Source organism: Falco cherrug, chromosome 20 (genome assembly GCF_023634085.1).
Source record: "Falco cherrug isolate bFalChe1 chromosome 20, bFalChe1.pri, whole genome shotgun sequence".
In the NCBI taxonomy this organism is placed as follows: Eukaryota; Metazoa; Chordata; class Aves; order Falconiformes; family Falconidae; genus Falco; species Falco cherrug.
The window spans coordinates 6482406-6504041 of record NC_073716.1 but is presented as its reverse complement, the minus strand read 5'-3'; the positions used below and the strand labels follow the sequence as shown (position 1 = coordinate 6504041).

The 21636-nt window shown below is 42.0% G+C and overlaps 2 protein-coding genes across 5 annotated transcripts in view; one reads left to right on the top strand and one right to left on the bottom strand.

Moving 5' to 3' along the window:
• MYO1D (myosin ID) overlaps positions 1–21636 on the bottom strand; it is a 164554-nt gene that overhangs the window by 85060 nt on the left and 57858 nt on the right. For all 4 annotated transcript variants that reach the window (XM_027816336.2, XM_055697442.1, XM_014286482.3 and 1 more), the window contains exons 14-16: positions 20987–21119; positions 11486–11652; positions 6784–6991 (exon numbers count right to left, since the gene is read on the bottom strand). In XM_027816336.2, coding sequence (XP_027672137.1) covers positions 6784–6991; positions 11486–11652; positions 20987–21119 — 508 coding nt within the window. The remainder of the gene's footprint in view (positions 1–6783; positions 6992–11485; positions 11653–20986; positions 21120–21636) is intronic.
• LOC114018041 (endoplasmic reticulum-Golgi intermediate compartment protein 3-like) overlaps positions 1–21636 on the top strand; it is a 152072-nt gene that overhangs the window by 98463 nt on the left and 31973 nt on the right. The gene's annotated exons all lie outside the window — the stretch shown is intronic.

Sequence of the window (21636 nt, the reverse complement as noted above, 5' to 3'; positions counted from 1 at the left end):
ACATGTGAATGAGCATGAAGAAAACCCAACCAAAACTGTGAAAGGCAGAGTTAGAACCTGAAATACTCAGTTTAGAGGATCAGAACCACAAAAAGTTTGCTTAACAAACAAGGGACTGTAGAGATGTTTGCTGAAAGGAGTCCATTTGAGAGGGGGGAAAAAAGCCACACTCGAGACTGGGATTCCCAGAGGGACATGAGGACGCAGCACTCCTCAGTTCCTCTGATTCATTAGGGAAATCAATTTAGATTCTTTTTGAAGTCTTTCCAACATGTTCTGCAAACTGAAATCCAGTAAAGCAAAACCTGAGCAAGGAGGATGAAGTGAGCAGTGGGTACCATTAACACCTAATTGCAGGCTCTGCAGTCATCATTTACAAGAATTCATACGCAGCGCTGCAAAAAGCAGAAGACCACAATGAAGCATTTACAGAATCAGGCAATTACCTGCTCCGCTGCTGTTGCCAGGCACTTTGCTTCTGTCTGGGCTTACTGAAGTCATTTGCACATTCACTAAAGCACAAACATACTCTCCGTGATGCTGACAACAGGCTAGGGGGAGAGTTGGGGTGTATGTGTGTGTTATCGTTTTTCCCCACATGCATGTGAGTTAACAAACCAAGTTTTAAGGTGACTAACAGCCACGAAGCCCAAGGTCTCAATGCTGGGACACCAGAGTCCTGGAACAGGCAGTTGCCCTGCTATCCATGCATTGCTAGACCATATCCTTAAACAGTGGTGCACATACACAGTATCCTCTCTCCTCTGCTCCAGAATAAATGGGTATTTACATTTATTTAGATTTGAGCATGTGCCCACAGCATTTCCTCCAGGAGGAAAAAGATAATAAGCAAGTACCTAGGGGCCCCACTGCACTGCTACTGGAAGGGTAGGATCTAATTCTCCTCTTTTTGCTTTCCCCCACAGGCATGTCCCCAACTCTCCTTTTTACCAGCATGAATGTTCATCTGAGGGAAGGTGAGCTGGTCGTGGAGCTCAACTGGCAGAAAACAGCCTCTTCTCTCTCTCTTTTTTTTTTTTTTAATGATAGAAGGTGGATTTTTTGTTGCTTTGGTACTTTTTAGGGGTGCATTTGTGGGGGTTTTTTTGGGTTTGAGATGCCTCAATGCATTCACTGGAAGCAGACAAGTGATGTTACCAGCACAAGAGAGACAAGCAGCATGGGAGAAGCAGTCAGATCAGTCCACTAAGAGATCAACTTTGCTGTACTGGTGAGTGGCACTGTCAGCACAGGGGACACATCCAATTCTTCATTTTACTTGGTCCTTCACAGCACCCACATGCTGCTCCTTTGGAAGGAGTTGCAGCATCTCCCTTCACAGCTTTTCCCTGCCAAAGCCTCTCAAGATCAAAGCCTTGGTTCACAGTACAAATCCACATGTAATTATGTATCTACTTCCACTTATATTCAAAACTTCACAAACACATTCCCTCAAGATGGCAAATGCCTTGAGTCAGGATGGCAAACACATTGCAGCACCTTTGATTTGGGTCACTGAACCGAAGCCCTCATCAGATTACTACTGCCCATCCATAATCTGACACGAAAATGCCTTTGTCAGAGTGAAAGCTTCCCTTTGCGGTTAATGCTTCCCACCGCACTGTGCTTCAAGGACTCATGGGGACAGAGAAGAAAGGGAAGGTGAATATGACAAGTCAGCCATGATTCTCTCTTTTGCTCTTCCCTGCAGGGCTGGGGAAATGTTGCCATGGTGATTGCAGCTGCGGGGCTGTGAGCGACAGCTCTCCTGAGAGCAGCCTCTGCAAAGCCCAGCACCCATGGCACACACTGCTCGGCCGTGCCACGAGGACGCGTCAGGACCCACAGTATACACCAGGGCCAGCACTGCCTCCTTCCACAGCACCGATCTCCTGGGCTGAGCGCCTTCTGTGCACAAGGATTTTGTCCAAGGTGGTGCTGGGCTGCAATGCAAGGACAATTCTTGCTTCCTCTGCATTAGGCAGTAAAGATTTAGTGAAGCGATTACCATATGCAGCTGTACTGGTCTGATAAAATTACACTGAAATAGTGCACTAAATTATATTGACAAGATACATCATCTTTGCATACCGCACGTGCTGGCTAGCCGGGCTTTTTTCTTGAACAAAGCACTATTCTGCAAAGCTAATGAACATGTGGGAATGCTTCCAAGGGCAGAAAAAGCGATGCAGTTTTATGGCATCTTTTTTAATTTTATTTTTTATTTTTATTATTAACATTAGAGCTGCTCCATTTGCATTCATGAAGATAATCCTATAGATGGCGTGACTACAGGTATAGTAAATAAACTCAAATGCACCACATAAAAAGCACTGACGTTCTCAGCCAGTGCTTCTAAAATGACCATTCGGTTTGACTCTGACAGTGATGTCTCCACTGCCATATGAGTTTTCTAATACCGGACACAGCTCTCGCTTGCTAAATTCTCCTGGAGCCAGCAAGTTGCCACGGTTAAATCACACCACATTTGCTTACTGACTTGGTTTTTTGTCTAAAGTAAAATCACAGCCTGGAATTTCACTAACATTTTATAACAGAAAAAAAAGAAGGGTTGAAGACAAATCTAAAGAAGACATTCAAGAGATGTGAAACAAAAGAAAGATTATCTACTTAAACTGGAAGTCATTTTTAATTCAATTTAACCAAACTCATAAGCAGCAAATTCTTATTGTCATTAAACAAAGGAACCAGCATTATTTTAAGTGTTAAGGGTTACTCGCGCGATGAAGCTTTTAAGATAATTACCAAATCTCTTTTTGAAAGTCTTGTGATTTGTATGACAGCACTAAACTACATAATATATATAATTAGAAATTAGGACATACATTTATAACTACCAGGAAACAGAACCACTAAATGCAGATTCTTCTTTCATTTAAAATCATTCCTGCACAAAGTAAAATGTTATTGGACCCCTGCCTGGGATCAGCTGCTTTTAAGGCTACGCCTTACATTTTCCCTCAGTTTTTATCACACAAGTGCCTATTGTCACAACAACACATTTTATTTCCAGTTGTCTTTTCCTTTTCCTAAATTCAAATTTGAGGAACTCCAAGGCTCCATTATTTTTAACAAATCAAGTTAATCTCTCTTTCCTTTTAGATGTAATCACAGTTTGCCTTACACAGCCTTTGATGCTTATAGGCAAAACTAAAATAAGGAAAAAAGGAGCAAGAATTAAATTTTCATACGAGTTTTTAATGGATATTTGAAAGCAAGTTGATAACAGAAATGAAGATACAGGCAAAATTGCCTTGATGTTTTCAGAGCATAGTGAAGGCCTCTTCAGATCCTTACTCTGATTTTATTTGTTACTGTGTTGATTGTTCCTTTTTCAGCACTGCCAGTCTCCAACTGCCCCATCTACTGGCAGCAGAACTGGCTGGTGTCTGAACACAGGCGTGATCCAACACAGAGCTGAGAATGAGATCTAACAGTAAAACAAGAGAAATACAGAAAATGGAAGAAAAATCCAAGCATTTTCCAGATAGATTTAACACTGCACACGGTATGTGATTACATACCTACACACATCAACTCAAGACCTACTCTTTTGCTGATGAGCTGTTCAGTAAGCATTTACTGATTCATCCCTGTTTCTTGCCTTTAGTTTCAAGTTCAAGACTCTAAAGAGCTTCACTCCATCACTTTGCAAGCATTTTAGATCCTGGTGGAAGAACATTCCATAACTCTAAACTGAGACACAGGTGAACCACAGCAGGCTTAAGCTACAGAAAAGGAGCTCTGGCCACCCAGTTTGCTTCGAAGTCTTCAATACCTTGAGTGCTTCAACAGGACCTTGTCTTTTCCCCACACATCTTTTCTTAGGTAAATTAGAATCTCACTAGAGATTTCTCAGAGAAAACTAACAAAAAGATGACTCTACCTGTCCTATTTCAGTACTTCGTGTAGAAGAGAAAGATGCCTTTCAGGCCTCTCCTCCAGGGAGAGGAGAAAATAGAGGAGGGAGCCATAGGACATTGTGAAGCCATAGGACAACATGCACCAGCAATTTCACTTCTGTCACTTTTGCCGATTGTCACAACAAAAGAAACCCCAGAGCCACAGAGTTGATCTGTTCCTCCTAACCAGGAACTTACCTTCTAAAGGCAAAAAATTTTTAGCCCTGCTCTCCTCCCAGGTTGTTGAACCCAGTCCAGATCATAGCCCAGACTACATAATTCTGAAGTTTCCATCTAAAGGAAAGGCCAGCAAACTCACAAAACCTGACATGTTGCTGTTAAAATCATGCCTCACACTGTTCAGTGGGTTTTATCCAAAGGAGGAGCTTCAGTGCTCACCTTGCAGTGAGACATCATCTGTTTCCACAGCACAGACAGGCTGGGTCTTTTAAATTATTCTTCAGTAACTGCACCTTTCAATTTCAAAAAAAGTCACTTCCCAATTTCTCCGACATTTAATATGAAAACTGGGGTCACCTGGGAGCAAGGTGTCCCCCCTGCAGCTTTATTCAACAAGGAACTCATTAGCTTGCCTCATACCACTACGGGAAGAAAGAGAGAATACAGATCAATGACATGACCCAGTGAACTCGTTGAATGCACCAAATAAGACCAACATGCTTAGAAAAGCGGCTGCAGACAGGAGAACTCCTCCCAAGGAACCAGAGTGAGCACAGTGGAAGTGCAACTAATAATCCAGAAAAACTGAACAGAGGTGTGTGAAGGGGGCCCCACAGATTAGCTCCATTTCACTCCAAAAGAATAAGAAAAGAGAATTCACTCCAGGGAAGAGACCTGGAAGATGACAAGTAGTCTAAGAAAGCCACTGTGAAGCTCAGCAGCAGGGCAAACAGAACACTGCTAAAAAACAAAAGGGAAGAAAACACTGAACCACAAAGCTCAGGAAACAGGCAGGTCCTGAATCCTTTAAGCAACTGGAGCTTTGCATTCCCAGAAAAACTAATCACATACATATATATAAAACTTAGAGATTTATTACTAAATATAAACTATGTGATGTGGCACAACAGATACTAACAGAGCTGCAACACTGGACTTGACACTTCCTCCTTCCACACCGGTCAAATCATTTTGCCTCCCAGACAGGGAATCAGATCGAATGCATTGTGCACACAAGAAATGTGAGTGTTTTGCAAAACCATTAAAGCTTGTGGTGGATACTTTTTCCTTCCAGGTCTCACTCTTCACCACAAAATGATTCAGTCCAGCAGGTTTAAAAAGTTTGTGCAAACTTATGTTAACTGCATAGCTGTAGAGCAAGCTTTTCTCTGTGAAGTATTTATACCCATCTGTCAACAGTTTCTATTTCTGATAGGCAAAAAGGGTTTCAGAAGTTCTGTTGTTTCCCAAGTTCCAAGAATGACAAAGAAAATACACATTTTAAGAAATATGTTTCTAAAAAACTTGAGCTAGTCAACAATTCCTGTTAGGCCCAAGTCAGTCCCACAATTTCTGTGGCTGTGAAAGTTCGAAGTTGTTGCTCTTTGCTAGACAGATCACACTCATATAGAACACAGCTACTTTAGCAAGTACTAAAGCATTTTTTCCCCTCCAGTATATGTTGCTTTTGAGGTTACAAAACCAGCTTCTATGTTGTGGTCCCAAAAAAACACCTAAATTATTTAGGAACTAGCCAAGCCACAACAAAAACTCCCATGGCTTAGAAGAGTACCTTCGTATGCAAAGTCTGAGAATGTGTTTGCCCTGAAGTCACAGAATGTAAAATTACTTATCCTAAGGGTAAAACCAGAAAAACCTGGTGCTTAAATCCCACATTCTGAGAGGAAAGAAAGCAAAGTGCATGGGTCCTGTTGCACAGCGCCTTAGGTGTGTGACCCTTCAAAATGCTACGGGCCTTCTATTTTCTGTTCTGAAAACTGCCTTTCGCTCTGTTACCCTTTCACCCAGGCTGCTGGGGCAGTGTTTTCCCTTGTTCCTGTGCTGTAATTCTCCTAGGCTTGCACCTGCAAACCCCAAAATGGCACGTTATAGCAGGTTCTTACAGGAGGTGATTGTCACAGGTGTGCAAATCACTCCTTCCTTCTGTATCCCTTGGCTGTATTTTCTGGTTTACATTAGGGAACTCCATAACATGGATGCTCAAAGCTTAATAAACCAATACGCACAAGCATCTGCCCCCTGTCTTTATATGCTCCAGTCAGCACTAACAGTATCATAAGAAAAAACGATAGGGATTTCACACAGGTCCTGATAACAACTCAGTAATTATTAATGGAATATTATGACAAGGGAGACCACACACTGCACCAGAAAGGACACCATGGGAGGATGCTCACTGGGAATCTTGTCCTTTCCCTTCCTAGCTGGCCTCTGGGGTAAGTTTTCCCTGTCTCTTTTCTCACTCTGTCTTCCCCTCTCACCCCTTTTCCTGCACCCCCAAGAATTTTACCAATAGAGTCGACGTATGCCACCAGCTATGGATCTGCTAACAAACTTTTACGCATGTACTGTCTCAACATCCATTCCTCCATAAAAGCTCCTCAAAGGTTCCAGGTAGCTACTTTCACTGAGTATAGAGTGTTTTTTAAACAGTAACCAACAATCTTACAGGTCCTACAGCACATCACACCACATTGAGATTTCAGTGCAGCTACAGAGAGCACTACAGAAAGAGCTTTAAAAAAAATTAACCAGTAATCAAACTGCAGTATTCTAGAATTTGTGCAGATCTGTCATTTTTGCAAGTGAGCCTGAAAAGGGAACAAAGGTGTTTTAAGGAACTGGAAGCAAGTTTTTAATGCAGCAAATAAAGCTTTACCTTCTGTAGGAAAAGAACAATCCTCACAAGCATCTTGGCATGCAGTTCCTCCAAGGTGAACAGAGTTCGAGGTGTGCGGATGAAAATCTTGGTCTTGCCATAAGCAACATCGTGCTGAAATCCATGACACTCTATGAGCCTCTTCACAGCATCCTTGTCCGAAGGGAGGTCGTGGTTTGGCCAAGTGAATTCCGAGATCATCTTGTACCTGGAAGTACAAGGTACAATTTACAAGTAAACCTGTCATCTAAGTTCTCAAGAAGGATAGCCTTCAACACATTTTAGAAATAATAATGATCTAAATTCTAATAAAAACTCTTACAAATAGAAGAGCTTCAGGACATCCTCTGTAGGAACTGTGATCCTCAAAATCCACGGAAAATGAATATGAGAGGCATGATTTTGCGAGATGCTCAAAAACAATAATATTGTGAGGAACTCACTTCTTCAACACCGAACTGATGTAACATGACAAACTTCACCACTGTCTTGCTGCAGATTTGGCAGTTCCATTATTCACACTCTCAGGAATAATTTTTAATTTATTTTTTTTTTGGTGAGGAAAAAAAGCTTTGGTTTGGTCACATTCTGCATAAAAAGCCAACTGTAATCAGTTGTTTTGTCAGAAAACCTAGTTTTAAAAATTCTGTGCATAATTTTCTTGTTCATTATTTTGGTAGCCATTTCTAACAAATTCTTTTATTTAGCAAAGTACCAGACAGTTGACTGCCACAGCATGCAAACACCACCACTGTCTGTAATTGTTGTTCAGTCATTCCCTCCTACCCTTACTCTCCTTTGTACACTAAGAAAGAGAATGCAGACTGGAACTAAGACAACTACAAATCAAACACGAAAGTAAATGCATCAGACTGAGCTCTCTGTAAGATTTATCAGCCTTGCAAAGCGCTGATTAGGTGAACAGACGTTTGCAAAAAGCAACAATGAATTTTCTGCATAAGATTTATGGACATAATAAAAAAATGTAATAGACATTTTCACTGCAATAGTACCCGCATTCACGTACTAAATAAAACAAGCATGCAGCAACCTTAACCATTTCTCTCTTTAAAAGCCCACAATCCAATCAAGCATCAATCTCAGTGTTTTACACATTCAGAATTCTCAGCTACTATTAAACGGACGCAGCAATAAACCTTTTTACTGGGGAGTGGGTGCACTGCAGGAGTTACTAAACAGACTAAAATAAGCCTGAATGGAAATACATCACACTGTCACTTTCATTCATCAAATTAGCCTTTCTGAATAAGCTGTTGAAGAGGGGAAAAAATGGAGGTGTGCACTGTGTCTAAGCAGGGAACGCCATCAGTGTAAGGGTTGTGTCTAAGCAGGGAACGCCATCAGTGTAAGGGTTACAGCACGCAGACTAGAGATCTTACTGATAAATAAAACAGGCAAATAAAAAAGCCTCTTCAGACTCACAAAAGAAGATTTTGCATTTATACTTGGCCAGCAAAAGCATTGCTTCTCTCAAATACATGTACACACAGGACATAAATATTTTATACTGGCTTCTCTTTCCTATTCTTATCCGGAAAATGTTCCTGCAATAATTAATTCACTGGGAAAAATCTTCCACCTCGAGACATTTAGATTAAGGAAAAAAAGAACCAAAAACCAAAAAGACAAGCAGAGTGGCAATGCAAACCCATGCATTATTAAACAGGCCTGCTCTGTTGATGGGGCCAGAAAAAAAAAAAATGGCAAGATGTTAGGGAACTGAAAACCTGCCCCAAAGTATTGTTAAATTCTCTTCTTCCTTTACAACAAAACCAGGGCTATGGTATTTAAAGACATTCTGAGGCAAATGGACCACCTCCCTCCTAGCCCACAGGTGGTGGGACTGGTGGTGGAGTATCACAGCAGTCCTCTCATTCCTTTTGTTCCTTCCATGGCACGTGTGGTGCAATGCCACGAACTCCTTCCCCACAGCAGAGAGCAGAACCTGAATGCCACAGCAAGTCAAAATCCCAGCCTCACTGCTAATTACAGTGAGCCAGCACCCAAAAGAAATCTGCTCACTGACACCACAACCCTTCCCCTCTCCTGCCTAGAGATCCTGACAGCTTTCAAGGTCACTTATACATTAAACATCCAGTTCTACACCACTTTTGTTTCTCCTTCTTCTCTGTACTTAGATACAAAAACACCCAGCATGCGAGAGACTGCTACTTGAGTTTACAATTGCCAGTATAGCTCTCCTAAGAACCAAGATTTTTGCAAGCCACCAAATTATGAAGCTTTAATGAAAAATATCAGGTCTGCACATGACGCCATTCTTCCCTTACCACTGTATGGTTCACAGATATCCCAGTATCATTTACGTGCTATGTTTAACATTGCCTGGAAATAAGCACATGGATGTCTTCATGGCGCAAGTGTTGGATTACACTCACACGCAGCCATGCCTGCAGATGCCTCACAGGCGCCGTTCTTCCCCCTGCCCTGCACACATACCCCTTTCTGAAATCTAATCAGCTTCTTTTGTTTTGATATATAAATTACTATTAAAAAAAAAGTACCACATCTATTTAAGATACATGGTACTGACATGCATTTCACACAACTGGAAGCTGTAGTTACCAATTGAACACGCAACATCTCTTGGCCCAACAAAAAAAATTTTTAGATCTTACTTTCTACCAATGGGTAAGGGCAGACTGGTTTGCACAGAGCTCAAATAAAAGTTGTCTTCAGTTCAAGGAAAGCTTAAAAAGGACATTTATTAATGGTCTTAACTGTGCTTCACTTCGTCTCCTACATGTAGGTATGAGATATCAACTACCTTACAGTACTTTAGGGCTAAATAGCAAAAGTCTTTTCCCACAGAAAGGAAAGTTATTTTTTAATATGTTTTTATATACACACATATATAAAAAATAGGCATACATGCACTTATAAATAGATTTATAAATATATATAAATACATAAATATCTATATGTATCTCTTATCTATATATATCTTGATATCTCTCTCCTGTTCCCTGTAAGAGGAATCAGCAAAACAAAACAAAGGTATCTATTTTGGGCTCAGAAAATCGTAAAGATTCAGGGGCCTGTAAGAGATTTAAACATCTGTTGGTGGGACTGGCTTTCTGTAACATCTTTTGCAAATGTAAGCAAGCAGATGACCAAGTTACATCCCAAAATCACCTCTCACTGAGTTTCTCTAGACCTGTCTTAAAAGATGCCCTGCATTGCATTGCAAGAGTCCAGAGCTGAAGGGCCTGGAGTCTCCTCCACATTCCCAGTCTCCCAGTAAGCCTGTTAATTATAAAGGAACAGAAATCCCTGGTGATCCCTATTCAAAAAACACTCAAAAAATGTGCAGCTTGTACCACAAATCATACCCTCCAGCCCCTCTAAGAGGGAATGTCTCACCAAAAGACAAGGAACAAAGAGTTCTGGAAAAAATAAAAACATTATCCAGGCCAAAAGATATGTTTTTCCTTAAATGTAGGAAAGTCAGTGGAGACTGGACTCAAAGCAGTACTGGGATATGCAAACACAATGTCTGATACCTTACACCATAGATGTTTAATCCTACTCCAGGGTCCGGCAGAACAAATGTTACAATAGCCTGAAAGCTGTACCAGTTGCCATGTGCTAATTTGGTTTACTGGCTGTAATCACCACTTCTAGTCTTAAGCTTACAGGAGCTCATCAAACATTTATTAAAAACAAAGCAGCTGTTTATATTAATAGTAATTACACAAATCTTAAGAGTAAATTGTAATTAATTCCACATGTGAGGGCAAAAGCATGCTCTAACCACCGCATAATGTTTAAGAAAACCGATACACGGCACTGTAGGCTGTATTTAGTAAGCCTGACCCTTTCGTTCCACTTCAGGTACCACAAAATATCCAGGCAAATCTCTACTGTGAACAGCAAAAGATCTTTCAACAGCATTGACAGTCCACCTGCTTGAATAGTTTAATTTTTTTCTACCCTCAAGGCCTTTTTCCCACCTGATTCAATAAGAAAAGTAAAAATCAATTCGCTATTTCATCAGCAAGAGGTTGAATTCTTAGTACCCATGCTAATTTACTGGAGCCGTAAGACAAATTTCAATCTAAAACATATCATTTGTCACCAGTTTGGTAGGAATTAAAAGGGCAAGAAGTATCAAAAACATTTTAATGCGGTCATGTTACTATCCCTTTTTCAGACTTCCAGTTTTCAAGTCCAGAGGTTTCCTCCTGCACATGCATAACGACACTGTGCACCATCAAGCACTTCCCAAGATACACAATGTCTGTCTGTCTCTCTCACTGCAACAATTACACAATGTTCAGAGACAAAACAGAAGTTAATTAGCTCTGGTTTTAGGGTTATGCTCTGGGGAAGAACCTCATTACACATTCCTGCTGCAGAGAGTAATACAGCAAGTGAATTTTAGGAGAAAAGTTGAGCCTGAGTGCTACATATGTACTTCTAAACATATCTGTCACCACAAAATGAGAGCAACCACGGTCCCTGTTAGACTCATGTTTTATCATAACCAACAGCAGTTCTTGAACCAAACATGCCACCACCCATATGCTCAAGAGTGAGGATCACAAGCCCAGAGGACTTAACTCTTCACTCAAGGGGAGAAAGCCAAATCATACTCCTTGTTCCAACGCCTGAGTTGTCCTGCAAGGGGCTGAGCTGAGTCACTTGGCAGCACTCTTCTTACCTGTGAAGAAACTTCTCGTATGTTTGGCGGTAGGCAAAGCCTGCTCGGCGGACTCTCACGTTCTCCAAAAGGCCAAGATATTCCACCTGATGCCTGCAGCGCTCCTCATCAAAAAGCTGTGGTGACTTCTTGTCATTGGGCTTAATGCAACGGACGTAATAGGGCTCCTATGGGGACAAATCAGAGTTTCATCAGAAAAATGCCTATGCAGACACAACTGTTGCCTCATTAAAACACTGAGGTGTCAATCCACCCCAGTCATCTGAATGAGGTTTGGTTGCTCAACAGGAATTACACGGTTAGAACAGAACGACAAGCGTTCCTCCCAGTTGCACACAGCGAAGACACCTGTTACAGGATCCACATGTTACTCATTCGAGATTGATTGACCTTTCCTATATATCAGAACCAGGTCCACATCCTCCTCCTCTACAGACTTCGATGGTAAAAAAACCAGCCTTTATAAAACATAGAAAAACCAATGTAATTCACTGCCCTGTTGTCAGATATGGCTTTTCCAATTATCAACATCTAAAAGCACCATGGATTACTCAACAATTTTTAAACCATGCTGAATAAAGCCCTCTACAGCCCACAAAAGCATGCTCATGTGATGGAAATCACTGGACACAATCCTGTGCAGGGCAAAACCCAGCTACCTTCCAGCCCGCACCTTCCGCAGGACAAACAAAAACCACCAGCAGGCGAGTTCCTCCTTCTGCACCACCTTGGACTCGCAGACAGCAGGGAACATTGAACAGGGACTGGTGGCTTTACCTCACCCAGCACAACGCGGGTGGTTCTGCCCAGTCCGTGCCGACCCTGGACATTCAAGTGAGTCCCAAAGGGTTGCACACCTTTCACTGCCAACAGCCTGCACCCACGAGACAAACCCATCTGCAGTCCTGCTAGACTGTTTTGATGTTTACTTTTATTTTTATGAGATTAAAGGCAACTTTCATTCAGGCCAACATGGTCTATAACTAGCACCAGCTTGTAAGGGGTAGCTATAAGTCTTTTAAACTTACGCACTTCCTTTTCACTGGGTTTTAGAGTCTGTTCACTTCTTTCTCTTCATTGTTAGCCCTTACTCCCCCCCTTGTAATTTTACTGAGGGGGCAGGAAGCAATTAATAAATGTCATAAAGGCCCACCTTAGTTTTTCAAGGTAAAATTGTATTATTATAACATTAATCTGTACTATTTTTTAAGTAGCCCTTGCAAAAGGAGTGCTGTACTCTGCAGGCTGGCAGAGCCTACTGCTCATCACATCTCATCACCAGCCAAGGAGAGAATTCAAAACAAGATCCCAGGCAGCTGGTCACAGTATGTCCAGACATTGGTTTCAGAGGACATGTCAAAGATGCACTTCAACTGGAGCATCGCAAAAATCCCTTTACAGCAATCTAACATTATCATAAAGGGAGATAAGCAGCCTGTCTGAAATCTTAGCATTAGAAGATGTCGCTTTCCATAATTACAACTGATAATTAAGAGTGAAAATTCAGCAATTTTCCCCTGGACTAGATCAAACAGGTGGCTGTGAAACCATCCGTAAAACTACTCTAAGTAACCAGAGGCCCTTTCTCCAAAGGAAAACCCCAAGGGTTCTCCAAAGGAGTCTGTTCTGTTCCAGTACTACTGGACGTTTTCAGCAGTGATTTGAATGAAGGAGCACAATGTGGGTACTGAATCTGTAGGCAAAATACAGTTTCAGAGTGCAAGAACCCAGAACATTAAAAAATGGCAGCAGTGGCCGAGGGAAAAAAAAAAAAAAAAAAAAAAAGTGGAGGGAGATTAATTTAGCAAGGACAAATGCAAAGCTCCCCATTTAGGCAGAAATAGCTGTACAATAAAAGAATAAAAAACTGATTTGACACCAGTGCTAAAAAAAAGATCTAGGAATTCTAGCTGAACATGAGTCAAATTCATGTTCTTCTAAGAAAGAGGAACAGGAAAACTGTAAGACAAAAACCCCAACAGTTCTACTGATCTGAACATCACATGCAGTTTGGGGCACTGCAGTTCAAGTAGGATACAAACAGCAATGAGTCAGTTAACAGAAGAATGAGAAAGATAAAAAAATCCAGAGTATGTGACTCAGAGGAAATACAGTTTTAGTCTAGAAGGACTAAGGAGCCACATAACCACCCTGACATTAGATTTTATAAATTTAAAGGGTATATATGAAGAAAAGTAAACCACAGTTTTAGGACAAAGTAGTGTTGGCTTTAACTACAGTCTAAAAATCCAGATTAGGCATCAGGGAAACAAGGAATGGGAGCAAAAAGCCTGCGTAAAGGAGGGGAACCTCCACCACTAGACAGGAACAGTCTTGAAGAAGCATCTGTAAAGAGAAGATAAAGGCAGACATGTCCTCAAACAGGAGGTGAATGAGGTACATTCCCAAGGTCCCCTTTAGCTCTGTTTTCTATGATTTTAGGTCACTCAATCTCAGGTTAACATGAAAGGCCAAAACCTGCAATTTTCCCTTCAGTAATATTGAAGAAACAGGATCATCCTTAACTATCCTGGCTAGTCCCGACATAACCTGGATGCAGCATTAATGACAGGCACGTGGAGCTTCCACTCACTGAGTACGGATAGGATGAATATGAGCAATGAGGAGGCTTAGATATGGAGGCCTTCAAAAAGCAGACTTGTATCCTAAAAACTGATACAAGCCACTGGATCTTCTGGGGAAGGTGTTGGACTGGAACATTTCCCTGCTTAACTTAAGCATGCAATGAGTAGCATCAGGCTGTGCTTTTCTCCTGGAAGGCTGTCCTCAGGGTAAGAACACACCAAGGAGAGCGAGCAAAATCTAAGCCAACCACCCGTACAAGAGCTGGCAGCATCCCTGTGCTGCCTACCCTCCATGCAGCAACCCAGGAGCCCATAAGCATGGGGAGTGTGTGGGTAAACAGAAGGATGTGTGGGCAAAGTATGCTCTTGCATCACCTCCCTTCTCTCCTAGTGACTATCTCTCTCCCCGTGAAGCGTGCCAGGGATAGCTCTTTCACAGTCTTGTTTGGCTCCTTTCCTTACCAGGGAGACCAAGGCAAAGCTGCATGCAGTGGAGAAAACTGCCCACTTCCAAAGAGCAGGCTGAGCCCCCTGGTAGGGCAGTGCTCTATTCATCCTGCTCTTCTTTTCATATCCTCAGAGAGCGGTGGGCTCAAAAAAGGAACACTAAGGACACAGCTTCCCCAGGACACCAGGCAGCTGAGCGACAGCTCTGTTCTGTACAAAGTCTTCTACTGAGGTCACCACCACACTAAGCACTTCTGCCATGGTAATTCAACACAACCCATACCTATCCTATGTGTTCTCCTTTCCTTAAAGACAGCATGGTGAAATATAATGTGTTGGTACAATTTAAAGAGTTTTAAGAGATTTACATATAAACGTTTTTGGCTTTCTTCTGAAAATCATCTCTGAAAGTAAGAAGGCTTACAAGGGTCTTTATTAACTCAGCAGTCTCCTACCAGCTCTCAGAACTGGCAGTTAGTTTGTGTGGGTGATGATTTTTCCTTCAGTTATAGAGCTTGGCTGTGCCATGGGAAGGCAGCTGTCATCGGCGCTCTTCACCTCAGCACTCAGGCATCATGTGTCAAACTATGAAGGTAGAAGCAACCCTTTCTGAACTTCAAATCAGTGTTGAAGTAGGTTTGATGTGGTCATGGCAGCTATAACTGATGAGGAGTAGGAGTCTGCTGGATCTGATGCCTGCAATTTATAAGCTCTGTATTGTAATCTCTCAGTTGTACAGCAAGAACCAAAGGCCAGGTCATTCAGCTGCTAGATGAAGTCTCCTATGTGACTGGAAATAAAACATTTAGGGAAAGCATGGGATATACAGAGAACTCCCTGAATTACACCCAAACTTAGAAGCTATGAAGATTGGCAGTCGTGAAGGTGAATGGTCTGCAGTTCTCCCCATCCCTTCTTGCTAATACTCAGCTTGGGCCACTTCTCGAACCACGCAGTAAGTCACCCTTGAGGACAAACCTATCTCCTCAGTGCTAACAGAGTCACCAACATCAGAACAACGCTTGACCATGCCAGATCCGCCCTCAATATGCTATCTTGCATGTGATGCCAAGATGAATATAAATACTTTGATGAGGTTGATACCACAAATATTCCACATTTGATCAACAGAACTGCAACATCTTAACACCACAGGAATCAAATTGAAGAAGCCATTAGGAGCATGAAGTCAAGAAAGGGCATCCCACCCTTTTACCTCAAGGGAAGTGGTGTCACTTGTTTGTTACTGACATTACAGCATCCAGTTCACATCTATTCATTATTGCTTATACATAAACTCCTTTCACCACTGCAAGGCTGGCCGCCTGGGTTGTGATTCAGGTCTTTGCCATTCAAAAATGCAACAAACCTCAATACAAAACATCTGTGACTTCATGCCCAACACAAAGACGAGTGACTGTATCTGCATTTGGTATAAAAGGCAGAAGTCAAGACATTGCTTTTCTTTTGGAAAACAGAAATAGGAAGTTCCTGCACAGACAGGAGATCATCTATCAGTGCAATTACAGTGTAATTAAAGCCTCTCAGCAATGACAGCTACTAGGCTAAATTCTAAAGTAGATTATTCCATGCCTACAATCCCACCAGCCTCAGCTCTTAAGGGGGATAATTATACAGCTCCCATTATTGTACCATGAGGCTGTCAAGCCTGGGAGCTGCATTTTATAAATGGAAGAACTGAAATACAGAGACACAAAGGCCCCAGTTCTGAAAGCTGTTTAGATGCCTAATTGAAACTGATTTTTTTTTTCAAATCAAGCTGAACAATTTTTAAGTGTTAAAAAGACAACAAACCAATTTAAAAGTCACCCTAAACAAACTCCTCCTTGAGAGATTCCACCACCTCCACCACCCCTAGTTTACAGTTTCCCATTAGATAAGAGAAGGGATATGACAAATTTGTGCTGGATATGCCAAATCAGTCACAGTGATGACATTATAACTTACTAGAGATGAAACCTGTCAACCTGGATGGGAGAGGAGAGGTATGGAAGAAATAACAGTCAGACAAAAGGAGTTACGGAAAAGAGGAAAAAAGGGAAAGAGAAAAAAAGAATGCATGTCCAGAGAGAATTCCTGGAGAAGCTCATCATTTACAGCTGTGTCAGCCAAAGGACTCCCTATGTCAGTGTTTAAAAGAAAAGCCACCCAAAGTAATCCATCACAGAAAGACCAAATCGTCAAGAAAACAGCATGGGCAGTAAAACATGTGCTTGAGCAATGTTACACGGCAACTCTGTAAAGCTAGTTTTTGCTTTGGTTGGTTGGTTTGGGAAAAAAAAACCCAAACCCAAAACATTTTTTTCTACCTACCAGAGGTTTCTGCCCAAAAGACTCTCAGCATAAGTCTGGAGAATTACAGTATGATTGAGATGCTGCTACTGATAAGCACCACTTCAACTCAGCATCCTCCAAAAATATATTTTCTGAGTCTTCATACTTGTATGGACATGTGTACACACAAGCTGAAGTTAAAACTGTATTTTTGAGTGGCTCCTGCAGTGCTAACACCACTTGTATGGTACTCACCCTAATAACCACACCATCTGCCCCTTTCTTCAGGGACCACAGAACTCTGCTTTGTCACTGAATTCTGGATTTAAAACAGAATACCAACCAAACAGAAATTTAAAGATGGTTTTTCTAAACACTGGAAAAGTTAAACAACCAACTAATGCTGCAGGTACTGTATTCACAGACTGTGAGCTTTGTTTCTGATATTATTGTTATTCCTGCCCACCAAATTAGCATTTTTGGAGACTATTCCCCCAAATTACAGGTTTAAGATACTTTTTATACTGCCAAAAAACTTGCAGCATTCCAGGAAGGCCAAATGAGTATCAACGAAGTGCTCTTGGACTGCCATTCTGCTCAAGGACTGTAGAAACAGAGCACATAAATATGGTTTAAAGCAGTTTACAAAGAAACATTACGCAAGCAGGAACAGCCCAGGTGGAATGGGAGGCCAGGATGAGAAAAGCAGCACTCGCTGCACTTACATACTGGACACACTCTGGTAATGTCAATAAATCATCAGCCCAAACCACAACAAAATTCAAGCCTATCTTCATCTCATTTTCTAGAGAAACAGCTGACAAAAACATGAACTGATATTATCTCTCCCTACGAACCTTATTCCTCTGACATCCACAGACCACAGCAGCAAAGACCGCTTGTGCAACGCTGTTTTCAGAGAGCTGTTTTCATCAGCTGTTACCACAGGCTTCCCCAGAATAGTCCTGCAGGGTCCAAACTGCAGTTAGACACATAGTTGTTGTCACTGTTGATCCCCAGAAGTGCAACTCCAGTCCCAAGTTAAGCACGGGGAAAAATGGTAAGACAACCCAAGGGACGAATTATGGTACCCATAACTGGAACGAGTGGTATCCCCAAAAGAGACAGAAGTTTTACCAGCCCAGGAACAACAACTGTTCACCCACTCTCCAGCCCCCAGCAGAAGTAAGAGAGCTGAGACAAGTATCCAAACTGGCAGTGACTCAGAGGCAGAGCAGCCCATTTATTTGTGCATAACCAATAGCTAGCAAAGCACGGCCTGAACGCCCAGCTATTAGCTTGCTAATAACATGCACATATTATTAGCTGTACGAAAAGTCAACTCAAAAAGATCCTCAGGGTGGAATGGCCTAACAGAAGCATTATCTCTCTGCATGCTGTTCTACTGTTTGAAGTACACAGTGATTGTGTTCAGGACCCTTATCTAAGCAACCTCTCCTTTCTAGGACACACCAAAATTTAGACCCTTTAAAGTAACATAAGCTTGGCTTCAGGATAGGTCACACCAATTTTTTTTTATTTAAGATGCAGGACAGCCAGATTCTCCACTAAAAATAGCCAAAGCTCAACTATGTAACTTAGTTTGCAAACTTAAGTACCTACAAACACTGTTCTGCGAGGAGCGTTAGCCCTGTACGTGTTCAAACAGCAGACTCCGAAGTGTGAACTTCACCCGCTTCGTTCCAGCCCTCTATCATGCTAAAGACTGACCATAAAACACTGCACAAGCAAGACAGCCTTTGGCTCCTTTCTGCTTGGCAAAAGTCCTTTTTAAGGCCCGACAAACACATCTGTTTAGCCAGAGCCTCCCCTTTAATGGAATCTGTAACTCTCTGGAAATACAAAGCTCTGAGACAATTTTCTCCATTGCTATTCAACAGAAAATCAGGAAAAACACATCTTTAATACAAGTTTCCCAATGGAAGTCTAGGGAAAGTAAAGAGTGGGAAAGGACTATAGAGAGAGACACACAGGAACCTCCTAGTGGTTAAACTTGACTTAGAAACAGTTCCTGGTTATGCCCTATCCTTGGAAAAGGCTGGCATTTGTGATAGAGATACCAGTGATAAATGGACTGAAACTAACTCATTTCACATAAGTCAGCCAGCCTTCAATGCTGAATTTTGGTACCTGTTGACTCAAGATGGATAATGGGCCATTTAAACTCTTCAGCTCCTGCTGTGAGTTGCAGGAATTGTTCAAACCACCACAGTGCATAGCATTCACTTAACTATTTTTACAAATACCAGGTGGCCTAGAATAACTTTTCCAATAAATAAGCAAATAAGTTTTTCCACAAATGCTTGCCGAGCCTCCCCGCCAACAGCTCCCAGCTATCCCGCCTTGATCACAGCCCTCCACTACAACACCACCAGCTGTTTCTGTCTGTATTGCTTGAAATGCCTCACTGCAGTGCTTCAGGTTCCCTACCCGTTTGGCTAGCCAAGACAGAACGTGAGTGCTCTGTATGGCAGAGAACTGCATTAACAACAAACAACATCAATCAGAATCTTTTTCCTTCCCCAACTACTCATTTTTACAACACACAAAGAAACCTCTCTGGGTTCTTGTCATCTCTATACCAAAGTTAAGTCAGGGCTAGCCAGCAAATTATTTGGAGGACTGACAGATCAGGTAAATCTTGACTCCTTGGAAAGTCAGACTAAAGGTTGCCCCTATCTGCCTTCCATCAGGGTCACAGCCACCCTCTTCAGCCTCAACAGCTCATCATCTGCCATCCAGGAAAGCTCCTCCCTGGCTCACAGGCAGTGGGGTAGGACCTCCTGCAATTCTACTTACGGTGCCAACCTAAAGTAAGACCTGACCTTCAACTGAGCTAACAAGGGGATCCCCTTAGTAGCACTTAGTCAAATAGTACTGGGGAGAGGTGTGGGGCTTCGTCACTCAGTCAGGAAGCTCAGCTAGCACCTCGAGACAGCCTTGGCTGGGCTTGCACACCATCCTGCAGATTTACTGCTGAAGATTAAATCCACTCCAGAACTAGAACTCAAAAATATAAAGCAAGCATGTTTTCATCTAATTCTGGAAAACATGAAGCAATATATTATATCTTGTAATATTCCTAGTGAGGATATCTTTCTCTTTCTGTGCACAGCCAGTACTGTATGACCATGCTCTGACCAATACAGCACCTATGAAGACACACTCATGTGGCTGCCACTCCAAGCAAAAATTCAACTACTGCTCTGCTCTTCACAGGGTCATCTTATTAGAATAAGGATCATCTTTCTACAAAGCTTTTCCTAGCCTTACCACATCTGTGTGCCTGTTCTCCCTCCAGATCTTGGGCCAGCAACACCTCCTTTGCTACCACAACTGCCAAGAAGATAGTCAGAACACATCGCCCTTTATTGCTTAATTATGCTAAATGCCAACGTACACCACTGCTCTGGGGTCACTATTCATCTCTGGTGGCCGCACACCCCTTCCACAACACTACCACAATGCCAGAAGCCCAGCAAGGTTACCCAGCATCAGTAAGACCCAAATATTTCTCAGTGATGTCTGCTCACACAAGGGATCACACTGCTCCCCTCATTCTGCCACTTGGCTGCACCATGTTCAAACCAACCACTTTCCCAGTTCATTCCCTTACCTACCTTTCTTTCACACAAAGTGCTGCTTGCCAGGGTAATACCTTCTACTATCAAACTTAATTACTTAGTCAAATAGAAAGTTTCACTTCTCACTCTCTGACAAAGGAAAGAGGAGGAAAGAATGAAATCACATAGGTCTGCTTCTATTTTCACAGAAGTCACTTGGCATTAAAAGCCAGAAAGAGAGAATCTCTCCACCGTGAAACTACATCCTCTGGGCCGTCTGCCAAAAGAGCTTTGTTAAAGATGATTATTTATTTGATATAGTAATTATTACCTAAGAGAGATTAGCTTTGCCAGAAGTGAAAGATACACTGGTCACAGAGGAAGCAAAAATCCATCCTCTTTATGCGGGGATGGCAGATAACTGTCTTACGAAGTCTTCACAGCTGCCAATTGACACAACCAAAGCTCATCTGCCATTCCTCAGCTCAGCTTTCTAACTGATGGCGATAGGAGGATGGCAGCCTCTCCACAGAGAAGCTACACCCTACTAATCAGAAGTTGGGAGTCAATTTTGAAACAGAAATATTTACCTTTGATGCCAGGTTGTCCACTAATGCAATCATGGAGTTCTTAAAAAGAGTAGCAGCTGTCAGAGGCCTCTTGGTTACCTCAGTGATGCTCAATTTACCTTCAGGCCACATCATCTTCAACACGGGATTAGAGCTAAAAGACAGTCTCTTTAATTGCACAGTCTAACAGCACTTCCACTACATTCAAAATTCAACAGCTTGCTTCTGTCCAGATCTACTGGTGTTTTCAGCCCAAAATTTATCAGCCAAACCAATATGACACTCCTGGGCAAAGTAACTCTTGCTCTTGAGCAACATATGGTTCAAGCTTATAACTGAATATTCTGGAAGAATAACAAGCGCATTCTCTTCTTCAGATAAAGATGTGCAGTAATGGGATAGTAAAAATCCTGCAGAAGTGATCTATCAAAAGCAGGGCCTGCCTTACTGACACAAACATAAGGAATGTAATCAAAACAGAAATGAGTAGGAACACAGTCCTCAACCTCCTCCCTTGAAACTTGGAACTGATTTCACACTGTATTTCTGCACCATTCTTTATATAAAAAATAATGTATACATTTCAGCTTATATTTTCATGAAGGGTTGAAAGTGAGGTAAAATGGCCATGATGGATGGCAAGAACTCTGGAACAGACAAAAGCTGAATGC